This window comes from Pongo pygmaeus, chromosome 5 (assembly GCF_028885625.2).
Source record: "Pongo pygmaeus isolate AG05252 chromosome 5, NHGRI_mPonPyg2-v2.0_pri, whole genome shotgun sequence".
In the NCBI taxonomy this organism is placed as follows: domain Eukaryota; kingdom Metazoa; phylum Chordata; class Mammalia; order Primates; family Hominidae; genus Pongo; species Pongo pygmaeus.
Genome location: NC_072378.2, coordinates 34,369,918 through 34,388,233, shown reverse-complemented (window position 1 = coordinate 34,388,233; position 18,316 = coordinate 34,369,918). Strand labels below are relative to the sequence as shown.

Below are 18,316 nucleotides of genomic sequence, written 5' to 3'. Positions count from 1 at the left end.
CAAACTCAGCTCAGACAAGCTCCTTCACTGTGGGGAGCACATGACTAGTGAGGGTGAATGCAGGATTCCTCACGGAGGACGGAGTGCAGCAAGGGCCCATCCACACAGGGGAGCAGGGATGGTGGGAGTTTAGGCACCAGCGGGCTAAGAGGCAGGTGGGTGGGAGAGGAGGGCAGATCATAGCCCGAAGGCCGCCTCTCACTCTGCCTCCCTTTAGGACCTTCCTGGTGCCTGGGTTCAGCCCCTCGGGAGTGCCTGCTGGGGTCTAGAGGATCACTGTTTCTCTGATAAGGGTTAACCTGCTACCACCTCCTGGTGGCCATGGCCTTCACAGAGGGGACTCCAGAAACAATGTCTGAGCCAGAGGCAGGCTTCCATGGTGGGGCTCAAATTCCACACCCTGGGGCAAGGAGCGGAACTGGCGGTGGGCAGCCCCGCTCCTGCTGTGTACAGGGCCCACCTCCCAGCTGGGGATGGCTAGAGGAGCCCTCAGGGCCCATGCTGGGAGGGAGGGTTTTGATCTATTTATATCCCTTGAATTTTGTTTGTAGAAAGGCTCCTAGGCTGAAAAACAAAATAGAACAGAAGACCAATGACTGTGCCCATGCCTGTGTTGAGAGTTGGCTATATAATTTTCAGCGCCCAGCACAAAATGAAAACGAAGGGCCCACTGTTCAGAAATTATCCACGATTCAATATGGTGGCGGAAGGACCTTAAACCGAGAGCTAGGCACAGGCCCCTGGGTGACTGCACAGGTTGTACACTCATAGCGCTGGCCCTGCCTGTGTTCATGGAGGGGCGTCTGGTGCCCAGAGAGGGGAGGAAACTTGTTAGCATCCCACAGTGGGCTGGGGCAGAGTAGAATCTGGAACCCAGGACTCTGGCCCTCAACATAGAACTGTGTCCCCTGCAAGGGTTCCTCTGCCCAGAGAAGGGCCTCTATCCCTGGTCCCACCAACTCCATGTGGGCCCAATTGCACTGCACCCATCAACAAGGAGCAGGCAAAGGGTCTAAGATGGGTGTCTTACCTGGGACACAACCCCTATTTCCAAGAACCCCCAGTGTGAGAGGAGAGCCAGCCCTGCCCTCAGGGAACCCTGATGTAATGAGGGAGACACACCTTGTCCCCAGGGAACTCCTAGTCTCATGGTGAAGACCCAGATGACAAGCCTATTCTCCATTAGCCCGAGACTCTGATATTCCCCAAGCATCGTTTTGATGCTCTGGAGCTTCTTTCTGCCTTCTCACTCTGGCCACCAGCCCCAATTTGGGCAGGAGAGATGGCCAGCATGGCCCCGCTGGCTGGTCATGACCTTTCCCTCCAGGAGAGTTCCGTGCCCAGGGGTGAGAGTGTAAGTGGTGTCTGAGGATGGAGGCCTGTCTGTCTGGAGTGGCACGTGCTCACTGGGGGACAGGCTTTCATTTCCTCTGGGCCTGTGACATTTTCCTGAACCAGTGGCTGCTGTCGGCCTCCTTCCCCTCGCAGCTCTGCCTGACCTGGGCCACGCCAGCCCGGAGGCTGCACTTTGAGGAGTGTCAGTGCCCTGGCTTGGGCACATCATGGCTGTCCGGTCATGCCCCCATGTCCCCCATGTCTCTTCTCCTCAGTTTCACTCAGTGCCTGTGGTCACTAAAAGCAAGTTTCACATGGCTTCAGAGTCTGTGCTTGGGGTACCCTCATGGTTTGGGTGAGGTAGCTACTTTCATCCCATTGCACTGAGGGAAAAACTGAGGCCCACAGAAGGGCAGGATTCTCCTTTTAGGCCCTACGGCTTCTCCAGTCCCTCTCCCAAAGGTAGGAAACCCAGGGCAGCGTGGCTGGAAATGAAGGTCATCCCATCCAGTGTCATGAGGCATTTATGGAGCGGCGTGCAAGGGACAGGGAGGAATATAAGGACAGGAAGACCTGGTCCCTACATGGGGGGTACTGCCAGATGAGGCCAGGGCCCCTGTGCCTTCAGGAAACAAGTCCAGACCTGTGTCCACACTGCTGGTCTGGGTAGAAGAAATGAAGGGTATCATGGGGGCCCATAGAGCTGGGGGTCAGGAGAGGATTCCTGGAGGAAGCACACCAGCCACGTACCAGGGCAGGACCCAGGCTCAGAAAGAGCAGATTTGGGGAAGAGCATTTCCTGCTTCCTTCATGCCCAGACCCAGGAGGCCTAGCCTGGGTCTCCTTTGGTCCCACCTTGGCTGAGGAGGTTCAGAGGGGTGGCTGAAGCCTGGAGGACCCGGAGGAAGGGAGAGGCAGGGAGGGGAATCCCAGACGGGGACAGTGGGAATTGCCGGGCCCTGCCTGGAAGGCTCTACTATTGTAAAATGGATTATCTGACACCCAGATTAATGGGCTTTCATTTTGCTAAACATCTGTCACTGTCAGTGCTGGCGAGCGAGCATGAAATGAGCTCTGACTGCTGCCACCACCATATCGCGATGGGTGCCGAGGATCCCATGCTCTGTACTGGGGGACCGTTGCGGGGGCAATCATTGAATGGCGGCCTGATCCGAGGGGCTGTGACGTGGCCACTAGGTGTTATTCCAAAGCACCAACGGGTGCTCCTCTCGCCCTCAGCCCTGAGAAGGGCCAGCTGTGGTCTCCTGAGAGCCTCCCCTCAGGCGCGCCTCCTCCACATAGCAAATAATAGCGGTAACCTGAAATGGCACTTACCACGTGCCAGATGTTTTCCACACTTTTAAAACATTTATTAGTCACTTAATTCTCACAACAGCCCTAGGAGGTAAGTACTATCATTATCATGTCCATATTATACGTGAGGAAACTGAGGCACAAGGACGTGACGTGTCCAATATCACACAGCTGGAAGTAGTGAGCCAAGATTTGAATGCAGAAACCCTGGTCTGCAGTCCCAGCTCCAAGCCACGACTTCCTTCTGCCTGAAGGCAGCGGGATGCAGGGTGGGGTCCCCGGGTGCGTCCCTGGGTGGGAACTGGCGGGGTCAGGGCCCGCAGTCGGGGCGGAGCCTGCTCTGACGCCGCCGTGCCCTCCGCCAGCTGTACATCCAGACGACGACGCTGACGGTCTCGGTGAGTCTGAGCGCCTCGGTGTCCCTGGGAATGCTCTACATGCCCAAGGTCTACATCATCCTCTTCCACCCGGAGCAGAACGTGCCCAAGCGCAAGCGCAGCCTCAAAGCCGTCGTTACGGCGGCCACCATGTCCAACAAGTTCACGCAGAAGGGCAACTTCCGGCCCAACGGAGAGGCCAAGTCTGAGCTCTGTGAGAACCTTGAGGCCCCAGGTGAGTGCCTGGCCCCATTCCGCCCCCTCGGGCCCCAGGCCCCGCTCCTTTTGCAGCAGGTCGGCTGAGCTCCTGCCCCTCCCCACCCCGCCCTGCCCCGATGCCCGATTCTGGGGAGGCGGCGGGGGACACTGGGGGAACCCTGAGGCTACAGGTGGGAGCCAGCCTCTCAGGGAGAGCCCTGAGGCACCACATTAGAGCCCGTTCTGTCCTGCCCCTTCCTGGTGACCTGGAGAGAACCTCAAGGTTTCCCCAGCTGGTGCCCTAGCAGCGCCCTTCCAGGGATCTGTGCCCCACCCCGAGGCAGGCCACCAGGGGGCGCCTGGGTCCTGAGGGTGAGCGGGGACCCCGGGATTTCCCTGTGCTGGGGCCTGGGTCTCCGCCTGTGCCCTTTCAGCCCCTCTGGGAGAAGGGGTCGTCCCCGGGGCCCTGCACACTGGCCTTTTGGTAACCCGGTGGGGTGGGAGTGGCCCTGAGCCCAGAGCAGCTGTAACACCCAGCTTGGCTTTGTTCAGCCATCCCCTAGCAGGCACCTGAGCTATGGGGACCTGGGACATGGGCCGGCCAGGACCGGTGAGTGAGGGCAGGGTGAGGCAGAGGGGCCTACAGGACTGCCTAGCGGCGCTCAGGTAGTTGCCTGTCTGGGGGACTGTCCGAGGAGACCCAGCAGGAGAGGGTCTGCTTTGTGGTGGGGGAGGGCACCAAGCAGGGACCTCGGCGGCTGAGGGGTAGGCCTGCGGTCTGGAGCTGGCCAGGACAGGTCCCTCCAGGGCTGGTTACGGAGCAGTGCCACCATCTTTGCCAGCTTCCCTCTTTCTCGGAGATCCAGTCTGTGCGCCTCTGTTGTGGAGAGTATACTGGCTTCTGATACCCTTCCCTCTCTGATCAACACCCCTGATGCCTGTGTGTCCCCCTTTTCCTGCCCTGTGACCTCTGGTTCTTTCCAGTCCTCCTCCTCCCCATAGAACACCAGCTTCCCTCAACCTACGACCCTGGGGTTCCCTTTGGGTGCCATGCTGGCCCCCATGCAGAGCAGGGAAGGGACAGAGGGGCCCATGGGACTCCCACCTTTGGCCTTTCATGTCTACCTGGATGTTCAGAAACCCCAGATGAAGCCCTGACCAGGCCTTTCTGCCTGATTGGGGACCCCATCCCTGTTCCAGTTTTCCTCCTTCCCATGGAGACCTCCCTTCTCAGGTCCCAGGTCCTGTTCCATGCAGACCCCCTCTCTGCTGCGTGCAGGAGCAGGTCTGTCAGATGTGCTTTTCCCCAGTGCTCCTAATACCCAGAGCTAGTGGGTATTAGCCCCTCCCGGAGGTGACACCCTGGCCTCAAAAGATGACACCGTGGGTGCTGTGACAGGGCAGAGGGTCCCATAAAGGGTGGGGCCCTCACAGAGAGCTCTGATGGCTCAGTACTGGCACTGCCCTCTGCCTCTGCTCCAACCAGTCACCTGGGAACGTGGGACAATTACCCACTCCTGCCAGAGGAGGGGTATGGAGGCCTGGGGAGGGAGACCCCATATCCCCAGGCTCCTGCTTCCTGCCCAGAGGGGCCTGGGGCCTCCAGGCTGTGGGGCAGCCCCCACGGGCCTCACTTCCAGCTGCTCTGGGGTTGGGAGGGACCGAGGGGTCTGTCATCACCCAGACCTCCTGCAGGCCTTGGCATCCTCCCCCCCGAAAGTCTTAGGGGCTTCCATGGTAGGGAAGTGGGGAGCCCCTCTCCCCACCTCCTGTGCGAAGGCCAGCAACCAGCATCCTGTGCCCCCACTGTCTCTCAGCTCAGTGACAACGGGGCATGGAGGCACCGGGCAGGAGCGAGGTGATTAATTCTGGGGACAGCCGGATGGAGGGGGTGTGAGCAGGAGGAGTGGGAAGGTGTCACTCCTGTGGAACAGGGACATTTTTCACTCTGTCACTGGCAGGCTACGTATCTTTAAACAAACAACAGAATAAATAATTCAGGGGCCTGATTGCAGGCAGACTGGGTGCGGAGACAAGGGGCGACAAATGGGGGCTGTCAGCTGCTGCCTAGCACTGCCTGGCTAATTGTTATCTGCGCCTCCGGCAACTGAAAACCAGCAGCCAGGGCCTATTGTCAGCACCGGGTGGGCTTGGGGCCTTGGCCCACACCCCTTGGCCTTCCCCTCACACTGAGGGTACTCCGGGAGTGTTGCTGTCCCTATCCGGTCCCCAGTGCTGGAGTAATTCCAGCCCTGTCCTTCTGCCCAGCATTTTGCAGGATTTAAAGAGTGTTTCTGTTCACCTCTTGGCTGACCCCAAGTGGTGTTTGTTATCACCCCATCTTACAGATGAGAAAATCTTGGCTCTGAGAAGGTCAGTTTGTTAGAAGGGCCACATGGCAGGTGTCGAGATTCCCCCATAGCATTGCGGGCAGGACTGGACCCCAAGTGTCCTGACTTCTGGTGAACCTTTCCCTTGGAACCTCACTGTTAGCTCGTGGGGGCCCTGGGCAGACTCACGGCTCCCATTTTCCAGATGGTGAGACTGAGGCTTGGGTGAAGAGCTCCCCAGCTTCTGGAACCTGTGAGTTGGGTTTTCTAGGGCAGACAGGTAGGGCATTAGAGGAGAGCAGAGGCCCTGCGGTCCTTCCTCTCCACACTTTCTCTAGTCTGCAGCTGCCCCTGGTGCCCCTCAGCTGCCCTCAGGCTTGCATCCCCTGCAGTCAGTGGAGATTTTGTTGTGGTTGCTGAGAACTTTTTTCACCTCTGAGCCAGGAGCTGCTGATGGGTTTTACAGGCTTGGAAGCTCAGTTTTATCAGTTCCCCCAGGGGGTGACGGAGCTCTGGGGAATTGATTCTCACCAGCCTGGCCTACTGTGATTCGCATAGCCACTGCTGCTCTTTTTCTGACCATGGGGGATAGAATGGGGTGAAGATGTTGGAGGCAGTTGGAAGCCCCTCAGGAGAAGTAGTCTAGGCAAAAAGGGCCACCTTGCTCAAGTTACAAGTGAGGCCCAGCAAAGGAGGGGAAGAGCCGCCTGAGGCTCAGAGAGAGTGTGATGCCTCCCTGCAACTAGAATCTCGGCTCCCGCCCTCAGGGTGCAGATCTGTGCTCATCTCCTTCTCAGCACCTGCCATCCCAGGCCACCTCTTGGATGCTGCCCCATCCAAAATGACCTGTCCTGTGGTCCCTCTGCCCTCTTGGTCATCCAGCATCCTGGAAGGACATGGGTCATTTCAGAGATGAAGGTGGGAATTCTTCATGAGCTGTAAGGTGCCATGCTGTGTTCTTATTCTTTTTTTGGATGTTGTGGCACCATTTTCTTCCATTGGCACCTGTCCAGGTAGCACATAAACCTTGAAACTTGCCCACCACCATCCGGCTAAGTGATTCTTCATCGTCTGCTTGAATTTTTCTGTTGACAGGGAGCTCATAGGCCACTGACTCCACCCAACTCTGGCCAGGAGAAAGTTCTTCCTTTAACTGAGCTGGACTCTGACCTTCATGCCTCCCTACTGGTCCCATGGTGGACCCCTCTGCTCACCCCATCCCCAAGCAGTTTGCTTCTTCCGCATGTGATAGACTGATAGTTGGACACCAAACTTCTGCCTGTGTTAGTGGGCTTCCAGTTACACTGCTGTGACAAAGAGGTCCCAGAACTGAGCAGCTCAAATCAGACAGATGTTTGTTTCTCTCCGCCGTAATAGGACATGGTGGGTGGGTGGGAGTGGGGACCCAGGATCCTTCCATCTTGTTGCTCCATTGGCTCCCTGAAGATTGAGGCTAGATGACCTCAATGGTTGTTCTGCTCATGGAAGGGAAAAGAGAAGACGCATGGGGGAAAGACCCATTTTAATTGAATGACATGGGAGCTGCACACAGTCCTTCCATGTGTATTTCATGAGGAAGAACGCAGTCAGGTAAGGCCTCACCTAGCTGCAAGGGAGGCTGGGAAACCCTGTCCTTCAGAGTCATGTGCCTAGTGAAATAGGGGAGAGAGGATTGGGGGGACAATTTGTAGACCACCATACTTGTCCCCCAGTTTCCTCTTCTCCAGATGCCCCTGGCTGAGTCTGGCACATGTGCCTCCTTTTTGAGCCAACAGATCCTGACCGAGGGTCAGGGCAGCTTTTAGACAAAGGGCAGCTGCTTTCTCCCACCCACTGCTTCTCTCCACACTCACAGACCGGCCCCTGCCCCAGGCAGCAATACTGCCCTGATGACCACCACTGAGGCGGCTCCCAGGCCACTGAGGGAGGCCCTAAATGCTGGCTGGACAAAACCAAGGGTCTGGCCAGGCCCCTCACCCCTCTGGCCTCAGTTCCTCATCTGTCAAGTTGGGTGATGCTTCATTGGCTGCCTCACTAGGCTGCTGTGGGGTCTGCACTCTGGAGGGGTGGGGGACACTCACACTGCTCATGAGAGCTGCTGGCATCACTCAGCTGTGGACAGGAATGGGAGATACACCGAAATACCACCCCAGTCCCAGTGTGGAGTAAGGGCCAGAGGGACATGGGCAGATAAGGGGGGGGCTCAAGACTGAGGGAGACAGGGACACCAAGAAGTAGAAAGGGTAGATGCTCAGAGGGCCCTGGGGATCTGGGGGACTTGTGTTTCCTTGGGTGTGGGGTGGAGGGCTGAGTCAATCGCGTGCCTCAGTTTCTAGCCATGCATGGCCCAGCTCTGGTTTTCATTATTTATTTCCTCTGTCCCTGTTCCCCACTCTCTTCCCTTAGGCCACCGTTCTAGTTTAATGTATATTCCTTACATGTGCGCATCCAAAATGCGTGTGGTTGAACTTCTGAAAGACTTCCCTTTGATAATATTTTAAGGTTATATGTTGTCATAAAAAAAGGTTTCTTTTGAAGTGTGGTAGAATTAGGAGGTGGCAGGGGCCCCGTGCTGGGGAGCCCCTCACACAGGAGTGGGGTTTGGGAAGGAGTGCTAGAGGAAGGAGTCATCTCTAGAGTACAAAGGGAAGAGAAAGGCATTCCAGGCAAGCAGCCCAGCCCGGCAAAGGCGTGGAGGTGCGAAACATGGGCCCAGTCCCTGGATGGGGAGCTGGGAACAGCAGGAGAAGCAACCGGATGGGCCAGGCGGGGCCGGTGCAGTTTGGGGCAATGTTGATTGCTCAGCTCAGGACTGGATGCCATGAGAGGTGGGGAGCTATTGTAGGTTCTTGTGCAGGGCTGTGCCCGTGTGGAAGGACAGTTTGAGAAAAGCAGCCCCTGACTCCTGGGTACCCCGGTCTCTCTCCTTCCAGCGCTGGCCACCAAACAGACTTACGTCACTTACACCAACCATGCAATCTAGCGAGGCCATGGAGCTGAGCAGCAGGAGGAGGAGCCGTGACCCTGTGGATGGTGCGTCGGGCCAGGGCCACATCCAAGGGCCCAGCTGATGTCTTGCCTGCCCGTGGGCACCCACGGACGTGGCTTGGTGCTGAGGACAGCAGAGCCCCCGGCCGTCACTGCTGGCAGCCTGGGCAAACTGGGTGAGCGACAGCAGGACGAGGGGCCGGGGCGGTGCCAGGCTACCACAAGAACCTGCGTCTTGGATAACTGCCCCTCCTGGCCCCAAACCACAGGGGCTCAGGTCGTGTGGGCCCCAGTGCTAGATCTCTCCCTCCCTTCATCTCTGTCTGTGCTGTTGGCGACCCCTCTGTCTGTCTCCAGCCCTGTCTTTCTGTTCTTTTATTTCTTTGTTTCATCTTTTCCCTCTCTGGCGTCCCCGGCTGCTTGTACTCTCGGCCTTTTCTGTGTCTCCTTTCTGGCTCTTGCCTCCGCCTCTCTCCCTCATCCTCTTTGTCCTCAGCTCCTCCTGCTTTCTTGGGTCCCACCTGTGTCACTTTTCTGCCATTTTCTTTCCTGTTCTCCTCTGCTTCATTCTCGTCCAGCCGTTGCTCCCCTCTCCCTGCCACCCTTCCTCAATTCACCAAACCTTACGTGTTGCAAAAGAGAAAAAAGGAAAAAAAATCAAAACACAAAAAAGCCAAAACAAAAACAAATCTCGAGTGTGTTGCCAAGTGCTGCGTCCTCCTGGTGGCCTCTGTGTGTGTCCCTGTGGCCCGCAGCCTGCCCGCCTGCCCCGCCGCCTGCCCGCCTGCCCCGCCCGTCTGCCGTGTGTCCTGCCCGCCTGCCCGCCTGCCCCTCCTGCCGACCACACGGAGTTCAGTGCCTGGGTGTTTGGTGATGGTTATTGACAACAATGTGTAGCGCATGATTGTTTTTATACCAAGAACATTTCTAATAAAAATAAACACATGGTTTTGCACCCGGGCTCCATATCCACTGAGGGTCCTGCCATGGGACCACAGGCTCAGCCTGCAGCTGGAGGTCCTGGACCTAGAGGGAAGCGGGAACTGGGCTCTGGAGACCCAGGGCTTGGGGGCTGTGGAGACTGCTCCCTAGGCTGGGATTTAGTGTGGTGTGGCGAGGCCTTGGGCGTGGAGGGGCCAGATTCCCAGGTAAGGGGCAGGGACATTGCAGGAAATCCCAGGAATCAGCACCTAGTAGTCCCCTAATTGGGGGTATGCTCTGTCCCCTGCCCTGCAGCCCTGAGAGGGTAACATTTCTGCCTTGCCTGTCCTCTGTCTCACACCCCTCACACCTGGGACTGCCCTTCCACCCCTGCCCCGATAACCTGTGCCTCTCTCCTTCCAGCCAGGAAGTCCTCTTCTTGAGAAGTTAGCTTCCGGGGCTGCCAGCACTCACAGCCGTCCCCTCCTGCTTGTGTTGTCTCCAGGCTCGGGTGCTAAGACGATGTGTGTCTGTCCTGGAGATCAATGTGTTGTGTGTCCACGTGGGCCCACAAGTGCACGGCACAGGCATGGCCGTGTGGCTGTGTTGGCTGCGTGTCTGTGTGCACGTCCAGCGCCTCCATGCGCATGCGTGTCTGTCTTGTTTGAGTGTCTGATCGTCTGTTTGGGCCCCAGTGGCTCGTGCAGATGCCTGTCTCAGGCCCATGGCGAGTGTTCACCGCAGCTGGCTTCCCTGGCAGGTTGGGAGGTGGGAAACAGGAGCACTTAGGGGCTGGGCTCTGGCTGGGGTAAATTATAGAGCCAGAAACACAATGAGGCCATAGGCAGCAGCTGGAGCCTGGGCTGCCTGTGCCGCCCCCTCCTGCCCTGCCCCTGCCCCTGCCCTGCTCCTAGGTCCTGCAACCCCTCCCATCTACACGCTAGGTAACGGCGCTGTGGAGCACAGTGGAAGGGACTGGAGGAACCCTGGGCAGGGGGCCAGGCAGGGACAGAGTATGAGGGTATGTGTAGAGCTGAGGCTGGGACATTGAATCATGCCAGGTATTCCTTCTCCATCAGCCCACTCTTACTCCTGGCCTGGACATCTCACACACCTGTGCGTAAGAAATCTCTTCTTCCCTGGGCTCTGTGTGCAGCACCTAGTAGATGCTCAATAAATGTTTGTGCGAGGGAAGGAGACAGGAAAGGAAGTGTCTCGCTGATCGTCTTGCAGAATGGTTCCTAAGACCTCTGCCCAGGAAAGATTCCACCCAGTGCTCTAGCCTGGTCAGGCAGAACTAGGTTGCCAAATCAAGGGTATCTGCCAAAAGCTTCCAGAGCAGTGGGGGTGGGGGGTGGGGGTGGGGGGTAAGAATGGGGAATGCAGAAGGGGGTGCAGCCAGCTCTCCCCCAGGGTGACTCTGGCAGCACCCCCAGCCTGGGCACCCTGCCTGCTCTGTGGCTCACGCCCCTCCTGAAGTGATTGATGCTCTGAGGCCCAAGGCTAGGTCCAGGGCAGGGCCTGCAGGGGTTTGATGCTCAGTCCAGAACTTGCCTAGGTCCCTCTACATCTGTGGGGCCCCCATCTAGGTTCTAACAGGAGAATCACCTCTCCAAGGGGGATGCTGCCCCTTGGCTCCCCTTGGCTCTCAAGAGGGGCCCTCAGGGACTACCAGTCCCCTGCCAGTGGGAAGAAATAGCCCTGCCCTCACGGAGCTTCCAGTGTGATAGGGGAGATACAGCAGACTGTGTCCCAAAGTAAAATAACTGTTAGAATGAGGTAGGTGGAGGAGGGAAGCCTTGGGTGGGTGTGACTTTGGGCATCTGAGCCTGGGGTGCATAGGTGGGCTCTGTGGGCCTGAGGTGGACAGGAGGGAACCAGGCCCTAGCAAGACTTTTGCCAGCTAGACCTGCTGCAGCAGTTGGGAGGGTGGGTGCTGCTGGGGTCCTGGGTCCATCACCTAGAAGTCTCAGGCCAGTGCAGCCAGGGCTGGGGCCCACAGCTGGCCGGGGTGGAACCCGCCCTGATGCCCATGGCAGGAGGGACGCCTGGCCCTTCACGGTTGGCTTGGCTGCTCACCTTTGCTCTCATCCTCAATTATTAATGACCGGAGAAAGCTGCTAAGTATCTTTAGAATGTTAGATTTCAACAAGATGGGGGGTTCAGGGTCCCTGGCACCCTGGATAGGGAGCCAGCGGCCCCCAGAGACCTTTGCTGTGTGCAGGGGGTATGTGCTCACCCCCGTGGCCTCAGCCTCCTCAATGTCTGAACGAAGGGATTGGGCTAGCAGACATCCCACCCCACAGCACACTTTCTAACCAGCAGGGGAACTTCTAGACAATACGGACGCTGCGCTCCCTCCAGAACACTGGACCTGAACTTCTGGGGGCAGGGCTGGGCACTGGCATATTTTAAAAGCTCCCCAGCAAATGGGCCGTGCAGTCAAGTGGGCCAGGAGTGGCCAGCTTTGGGGTTTGTGAAGTCAGGAGGGAGCAACAGTGCCCACTCGAGCTTGCCTGGGGCTCAAGCCCCAGGCTGGGCTGCTGCCAGCCTGAGCAGACACCCAGGAGCTTCCAGGCCAGCTGGATGCACAGGGCACCTTTTTGGAACTCCTAGGACCCTGGGGACACCCACCTCAGGAGCAGAGTCTCAGGTCCCTTCCGGCTCTGAGGGGCTGTTCTGAGCTCTAATGTCTTGTGGTCTGCCCTTCCCATCCTTACTTCTCAGGCCCTGGAGGCAGAGGCATAGAACCAGGCAGGACAGAGGTCTCAGTGGGCCACATGCCAGCTGCCCCCACACTGCCTCAGCCTCCAGGCCTCCAAGGGGTCCTGGGGAGCCCCTGAGAAGATGCTGAGCCTGCAGAAGGCTGGGCGGCCCTCTTTCTGACACCCTCACTGGCTCCACGGCTCCCCCTTCCCATCCCAGGTTTCCATCTGCCCACTGAACAGGGAGGGGAAACTGAGGCACTCCCCTGGCACCGAGGGCTCCTTCTGTCCTCCTGCCTGCCCTGTATGGTCCTGGCTGCCCCTCAGGGCTTGGCCCTGGCACTGTGAGCCTCACAGGGCTCAGACCCCCCACCCCCAACCCAGCACTAAATGGCACTCGGCACCAGAATCTCACTTCAGTTGGCAAAAGCAGCAATTAGCATGTAATGAGGCTTCTTGCTTTATTTTTAGGTAACCTCCAAGGCCCTGCCTGTGTAATTCAGCCCGCCATTGCTCGGTGGATAATTAAAGCATGTCACCATAATTTGCCTTTTTTTTCTATAAAGCCCCATAATTATGTTTTTATTGCGAGTGAGGGGGGAAGGGGGGAGGGAGAAGACAAAGAGAGGTGGAGTTGGGGCAGGAAATGGGGCTTGGCTCCTTCAGCCAGACCTCCTCCTACCATCCGCAGAACCAGGACCCCCACCCCCATTCTGGGTGCAGCTACCCCCTGGGACCCACTTAACTTCCAGGGCACCTCTTCCCCCTTTTCTTATAAAACCAGCCCCAGTTTGCTTCAAAGTACACAGGGCAGGGAGCAGCAGAGCTGAAGCCAACGTGGCCAAAAGTGGATGATTCTTGAGCGGGGAATCTTTAGCCTGCTCTCCTTCCTGTATATTGGAAAATTTCCATAATAAGTAGTTAAACAGAGCTCCACCCCCAAGAAAGGGTTTGCTGACTGCAGGGCAACTGGTATCCGCCCTCAGGGCACTTCTTTCTTTCTGACTATGAGGTGAAGGGCTGTCTTTTTGCACCAGGAGATGCATTTCCGTCATTATTTTGGTGCTGGTGAGTGGCAGTGGGTGATCCTTCCTTGAGCATCTGAAATCACTCTCCAAGCCTGTAGGCCAGCTGGAACAGGCCGGCCAGCTGCCCACATGGTTTGAGGGAGCCCGCTGCCCCCAAACATCTTCCCAACTCCAGCATCAGTGCCCAGAATTCTGCAGTTAAAGCCTCAGGCTTCTGAGCCAAGGCATGTTCTCCCAAAACACATCAACCAGCCGGCAACCATACTGGAATTCAGCATCAAGACACCAGCTGCCCTGAAGGTGTGGGACAGGGGACAGGTAAGTTTTGAAAGATCCGGTTGTGAAAGAGCTCCCCAGATTACCCCAGCTCAAGAGCAGGTCCTCCTCCACTTTCTGAATGCCCCTTCAACCCCAGACTTTATCCTGTATTCAGAGGGCTTGTTTATAGTGAGAGGTGACAACATGCTAGCAGCCCTCGCTCGCTCTCAGCACCTCCTCGGCCTCGGCATCCGCTGTGGCCACTCTTGAGGAGCCCTTCAGCCAGCCGCTGCACAGTGGGAACCCCCTCTCTGGGCCGGCAGAAACTGGAGCTGGCTCCCTCTGCTTGCGGGGAAGTGTGGAACGAGAGGTGCGGGCGGGAACCGGGGCTCCACGCGGCGCTCGCGGGCTTGACGGGTCCCGCACTGGGAGCGGCCGGCTGGCGCCGCCGGCCCCGGGGCAGTGAGGGGCTTAGCACCCGGTCCAGCAGCTTCGGGGGGTGTGCCGGTCCCCTTGCACTGCAGGTCCGCCCGCCCGCGTCGCGCTTGAATTCTCGCCGGGTCTCAACCGCCTCCCTGCGGGGCAGGGCTCGGGACCTGCAGCCCGCCATGCCCAAGCGGCCCCCCCGCCCCGCGCCCGCAGTGGGCTCCCACGCGGCGGGAGCCTCCGTGACAGACGCCCTCCCCTGCTCCGTGGCGCCCGGTCCCATCCACCGCTCAAGGGCTGAGGAGTGCTGGCGGGTGGCATGGCACTGGCGGGCAACTCTGCCCTCCGCGGTGGCCCGGGATCCACTAGGCAAAGCCAGCTGGGCCCCTGAGTCGGGTGGGGACTTGGAGAACTTTTTGTCTAGCGGGAGGATTGTATATACACCAATCAGCACTCTGTGTCTAGCTCAAGGTTTGTAAATGTGCCAATCAGCACCCTGTGTCTAGCTAAAGGTTTGTAAATGCATCAATTAGTGCTCTGTGTCTAGCTAATCTGGTGAGGACTTGGAGAACTTTTATATCTAGCTGAAGGATTGTAAATGCACCAATCAGCACTCTGTGTTTAGCTCAGGAATTGTAAACGCACCAATCAGCACCCTGTCAAAAGAGACCAATCGGCTCTCTGTAAAATGGACCAATCAGCTCTCTGTAAAATGGGCCAATCAGCAGGATGTGGGTGGGGTCAGATAAGGGAATAAAGAAGGCTGCCCCAGCCAGAAGTGCCAAATTGCTCAGGTTCTCTTCCCCAGTGTGGAGAGTTTGTTCTTTCACTGTGTGCAATAAATCTTGCTGTTGCTCAGTGTTTGGGGCCACACTGCCTTTATGAACTGTAACACTCACCATGAAGGTCTGCAGCTTCGCTCTTGAAGCCAGCAAGACCACGAAGCCACCAGAAGGAACAAACTCCTGACAACGTCCAAACTTCAGAAGGAACAAACTTTGGACACATCATCTTTAAGAACTGTGAAACTCACCGAGAGGGTCTGTGGCTTCATTCTTGAAGTCAGCGAGACCAAGAACCCACCAATTCCGGTCACAATAGTTTTAACCCACTGCCAGACTGTCAGCCCCCACCAGGGCAGGACATTTCATTGCAGCTGAATCTCAGGGCCTAGGACAGTACCTGGCACATGGCAGGCACACAACAAATGTTTGCTGATGAATAATCAGGGAGATGGGGGTGGAATGGATACTTAGAGGAGCCTATTTAGCTGTAATCCCACGCCTAGCACTCAGCAATCTCTGAGTCTCTGCCCGAAGTTAGTTTCTTCACTTAAGCTTCCCAAGGTTTTCCCCAGAGGCCTGGGGAGAGCGCGGATGTAGCACGCTTGTCATTGGGTAGAAAGTGACCCCCATGTCCTCCCTAGGATGACAGGCACGCTGGAGTGGAAATCAGGTGACCTGGATTCTAGGTAAGATTCTGCGACCAACTTGCTGTGTGCCCTTGGGCAAGTAGCGTCCCCTCTTTGGGCTTCATTTTCTTCATCCTTAAAATAAGGGATTGAGCTCTGAGTGCTCAGAGCCTGAGTAAGCAGCCAGCATTCCAGCAATGCAGAAAGGGGAGGCTACTGCCAAGAAGAGTCTTTTGGGCCAGTTGCTGTGGCAACTGCACACACTAGGGGGTTGGGGAGGGGCTCAAGTATGCAAATCAGGCCCTTCCTTTGGCTCCCCCAGCCCAGGTTGTCTGTGATCGGAGAAAGGTTTGTTAACATTTGGAGCAGTGGAGGAGGATGGAGAGCCAGTGGGGGTTGTTGGTGGAGGGGATCAGTGAGGGTGGGCCCGTCAGCCCTGCACTCTGCAGTTCATTCACTGGCAGGTGAAGAAAGCATAAAATGAGGGGTAAGCTGGGCGAAGCCCCAAGGACCATCCACTATTCCTCGTCATACACATTAACAGAAGAGGAAACTGAGGCCCAGAGAGGAGGCTTGTCTAGACTTGAGAGGTCTCGTAAAGCCCCACCTCACATCCTGATCACCTGCCCGCCCTCAATCCGGAAAGTTAGGGGAGTGCATGGTTTTCAGAGGGCCCTGTAAACACACTTCTTTCGGAACTTGTAACATGCTCTTGGGGAAGCAGGGAGAGGAGCCTGGAGGTAAGGATCTACCTTCATCCAACCCATGGAGGTGGTCGGATGCCCTGCTGGGCATAGGCAGGATCTGGGGCCATGCACAGATAAGGCCAACTGAGGAGTCAGGTTGGAGACCCTGGCTTTAGTCTCTTGCGGGTCTCTCTGACTTGGGTACCTGAGCCTCTTAGCTCTCCAAACTTCAGTTTCCCCATCTGTGAAACAAAATAGTATCTACTGAAAATGATTTCAAGACTACAAAATCATTGCATGACCACAGGAAATGGGGAGAGGACGTGAGCCGTACCCTTGACCTTTGGCTGCCCCTCCTTCCAGAACAGCAAGCTCTCTGCGGTCCTCCCACCTGGATCCTCCCTCCTCTGTGGTTTTGGGCTTCTTTTCTTCCACCCACTCCTCAAATGCTAGGGCTCCCTCTGGGGCTCCAGGCCTGGAACTCTTTTCTTCTTTGACTTCAAAAGTTCTATGGCCTCTCTCATTTAAATTCATGGCCTCAGAGCTTTCCAAATATCCCATGTCCTCCTCCTACATTTCCCCACTTCCCTTGCAGTTGGATTGAGGCCATGTGACTGTTCTGGTCAATGACCTATGGGTATAAAAATGCCAGTCACTTCTGGACTGAGGCTTGGGTACCACCTCCATGTCTTTCTTCTCTTGCTGTGCTGACCTGGGAAGTCACATGTTGAAACGGTGGCACGTAAGATGGAGGGTACCTGTGTCCCTGAATCACCGGATGGAGGAGCGCCTCTGCCAACCCATGGTGAACTTTCTATAAACAAGAAATAAACTTATTTTATGCTAACATGCTGAGATTTCAGGGTTTGTTACTAACTTATAGCTTTTTTTCTTTTTCTTTTTCTTTTTTTTTTTGAGATGAAGTCTTGCTCTGTCACCCAGGCTGGAATGCGGTGGGGTGATCTTGGCTCACTGCAACTTCTGCCTCCCAGGTTCAAGCAATTCTCCTGCCTCAGCCTCCCAAGTAGCTGGGACTACAGGTGTCCACCACCACACCTGGTTAATTTTTGTATTTTTAGTAGAGACGGGGTTTCACCATGTTGGCCAGGCTTGTCTCAAACTCCTGACCTCAAGTGATCCGCCTGCCTCGGCCTCCCAAAGTGCTGGGATCACAGGCATGAGCCACTGCATCCAGCCAGTTATATCTCTCTCTCTTTTTTTTTTTTTGTTTTGAGATGGAGTCTCACTCTGTCACCCAGGCTGGAGTGCAGTGGCGCGATCTTGGCTCACTGCAAGCTCCGCCTCCCAGGTTCACGCCATTCTCCTGCCTCAGCCTGTGGAGTAGCTGGGACTACAGGCGCCTGCCACCGCACCCGACTAATTTTTTTTTTTTTTTTTTGTATTTTTAGTAGAGACGGGGTTTCACCGTGTTAGCCAGGATGGTCTCGATCTCCTGACCTCGTGATCCGCCCGCCTCGGCCTCCCAGAGTGCTGGGATTACAGGCGTGAGCCACCGCGCCCGGCCCAGTTATAGCTTTTTCTATCCTAACTACTAAACCATCAAACGAGTGCCAAATTTATGTCTCTCTCCCAGCTTCCAAACCTCCTTTTGAGCAACTCCACTGAGTGCTCAGAACTGTCTACGGTGGAACTCATAGTCTTCGCTTAAGTCTTCTTCCTGTCTCCTATGATCCCCATCTTGGTGACAGCAGCCATGCAAGCCAGAAACCTGTGCCTTATTCTAGGCCCCCTTTCCCACCTCTCATCAGTTGCTAATCCCCAACATTCCCTCTGCCTGCTTCCATGCCCAGGGCCACCTCCTGGATTCATGCCTTCATCACCTCTCTTCCCTGGACAGCTGTCACTGTCTCCCAGCTCCTGCTGCAGCTTTCAGTCTTTATTCCTTGTATATGTATAGATGATAGATAGATAGATAGATAATTGATAGACAGATGATAGATTAGATAGATAGATAGCTATCTAGCTATCTATTGATAGATTAGATAGATAGATAGCTATCTAGCTATCTATTGATAGATAGATAGATAGATAGATAGATAGATGGATGAGAGCTTTCCATGTTGCCCAGGCTGGCCTCAAATGCCTGGCCTCGCCTCCTTATGTGCCAGGAGAACAGGCCTGGGCCACCACGGCTCCCAGCACAGCCTTTATTTCAATGCTTTAAAGGTGTTGCTCCCTGTCTTCTGAATGGCATTGTTCTCAAGAAGCATCCCAATATCTGCCATCATCCTTATCACTCTCCTTTTGTATATAACACGTTTCTTTCCTCTGGCTGCTTTTAAAGTTTTCTCTTTCTCACTGGTTTTAAACAGTTTGGT

At 56.2% G+C, this 18,316-nt stretch overlaps 1 protein-coding gene across 9 annotated transcripts in view; it reads left to right on the top strand.

Moving 5' to 3' along the window:
- Positions 1 to 12,712, top strand: part of GRM4 (glutamate metabotropic receptor 4) — a 128,310-nt gene extending 115,598 nt beyond the window's left edge. For 7 of the 9 annotated variants that reach the window (XM_063666133.1, XM_063666131.1, XM_063666130.1 and 4 more), the window contains 2 exons: positions 3,015 to 3,261; positions 8,488 to 10,749. In XM_063666133.1, the coding sequence (XP_063522203.1) occupies positions 3,015 to 3,261; positions 8,488 to 8,537 (297 nt within the window). In that variant the 3' untranslated portion in view covers positions 8,538 to 10,749. Of the gene's footprint in view, positions 1 to 3,014; positions 3,262 to 8,487 lie in introns of all 9 variants that reach the window. The other 2 variants (XM_054491703.2, XM_054491700.2) reach the window with 1 other exon arrangement.
- The last annotated feature ends 5,604 nt before the right edge of the window (positions 12,713 to 18,316 follow it).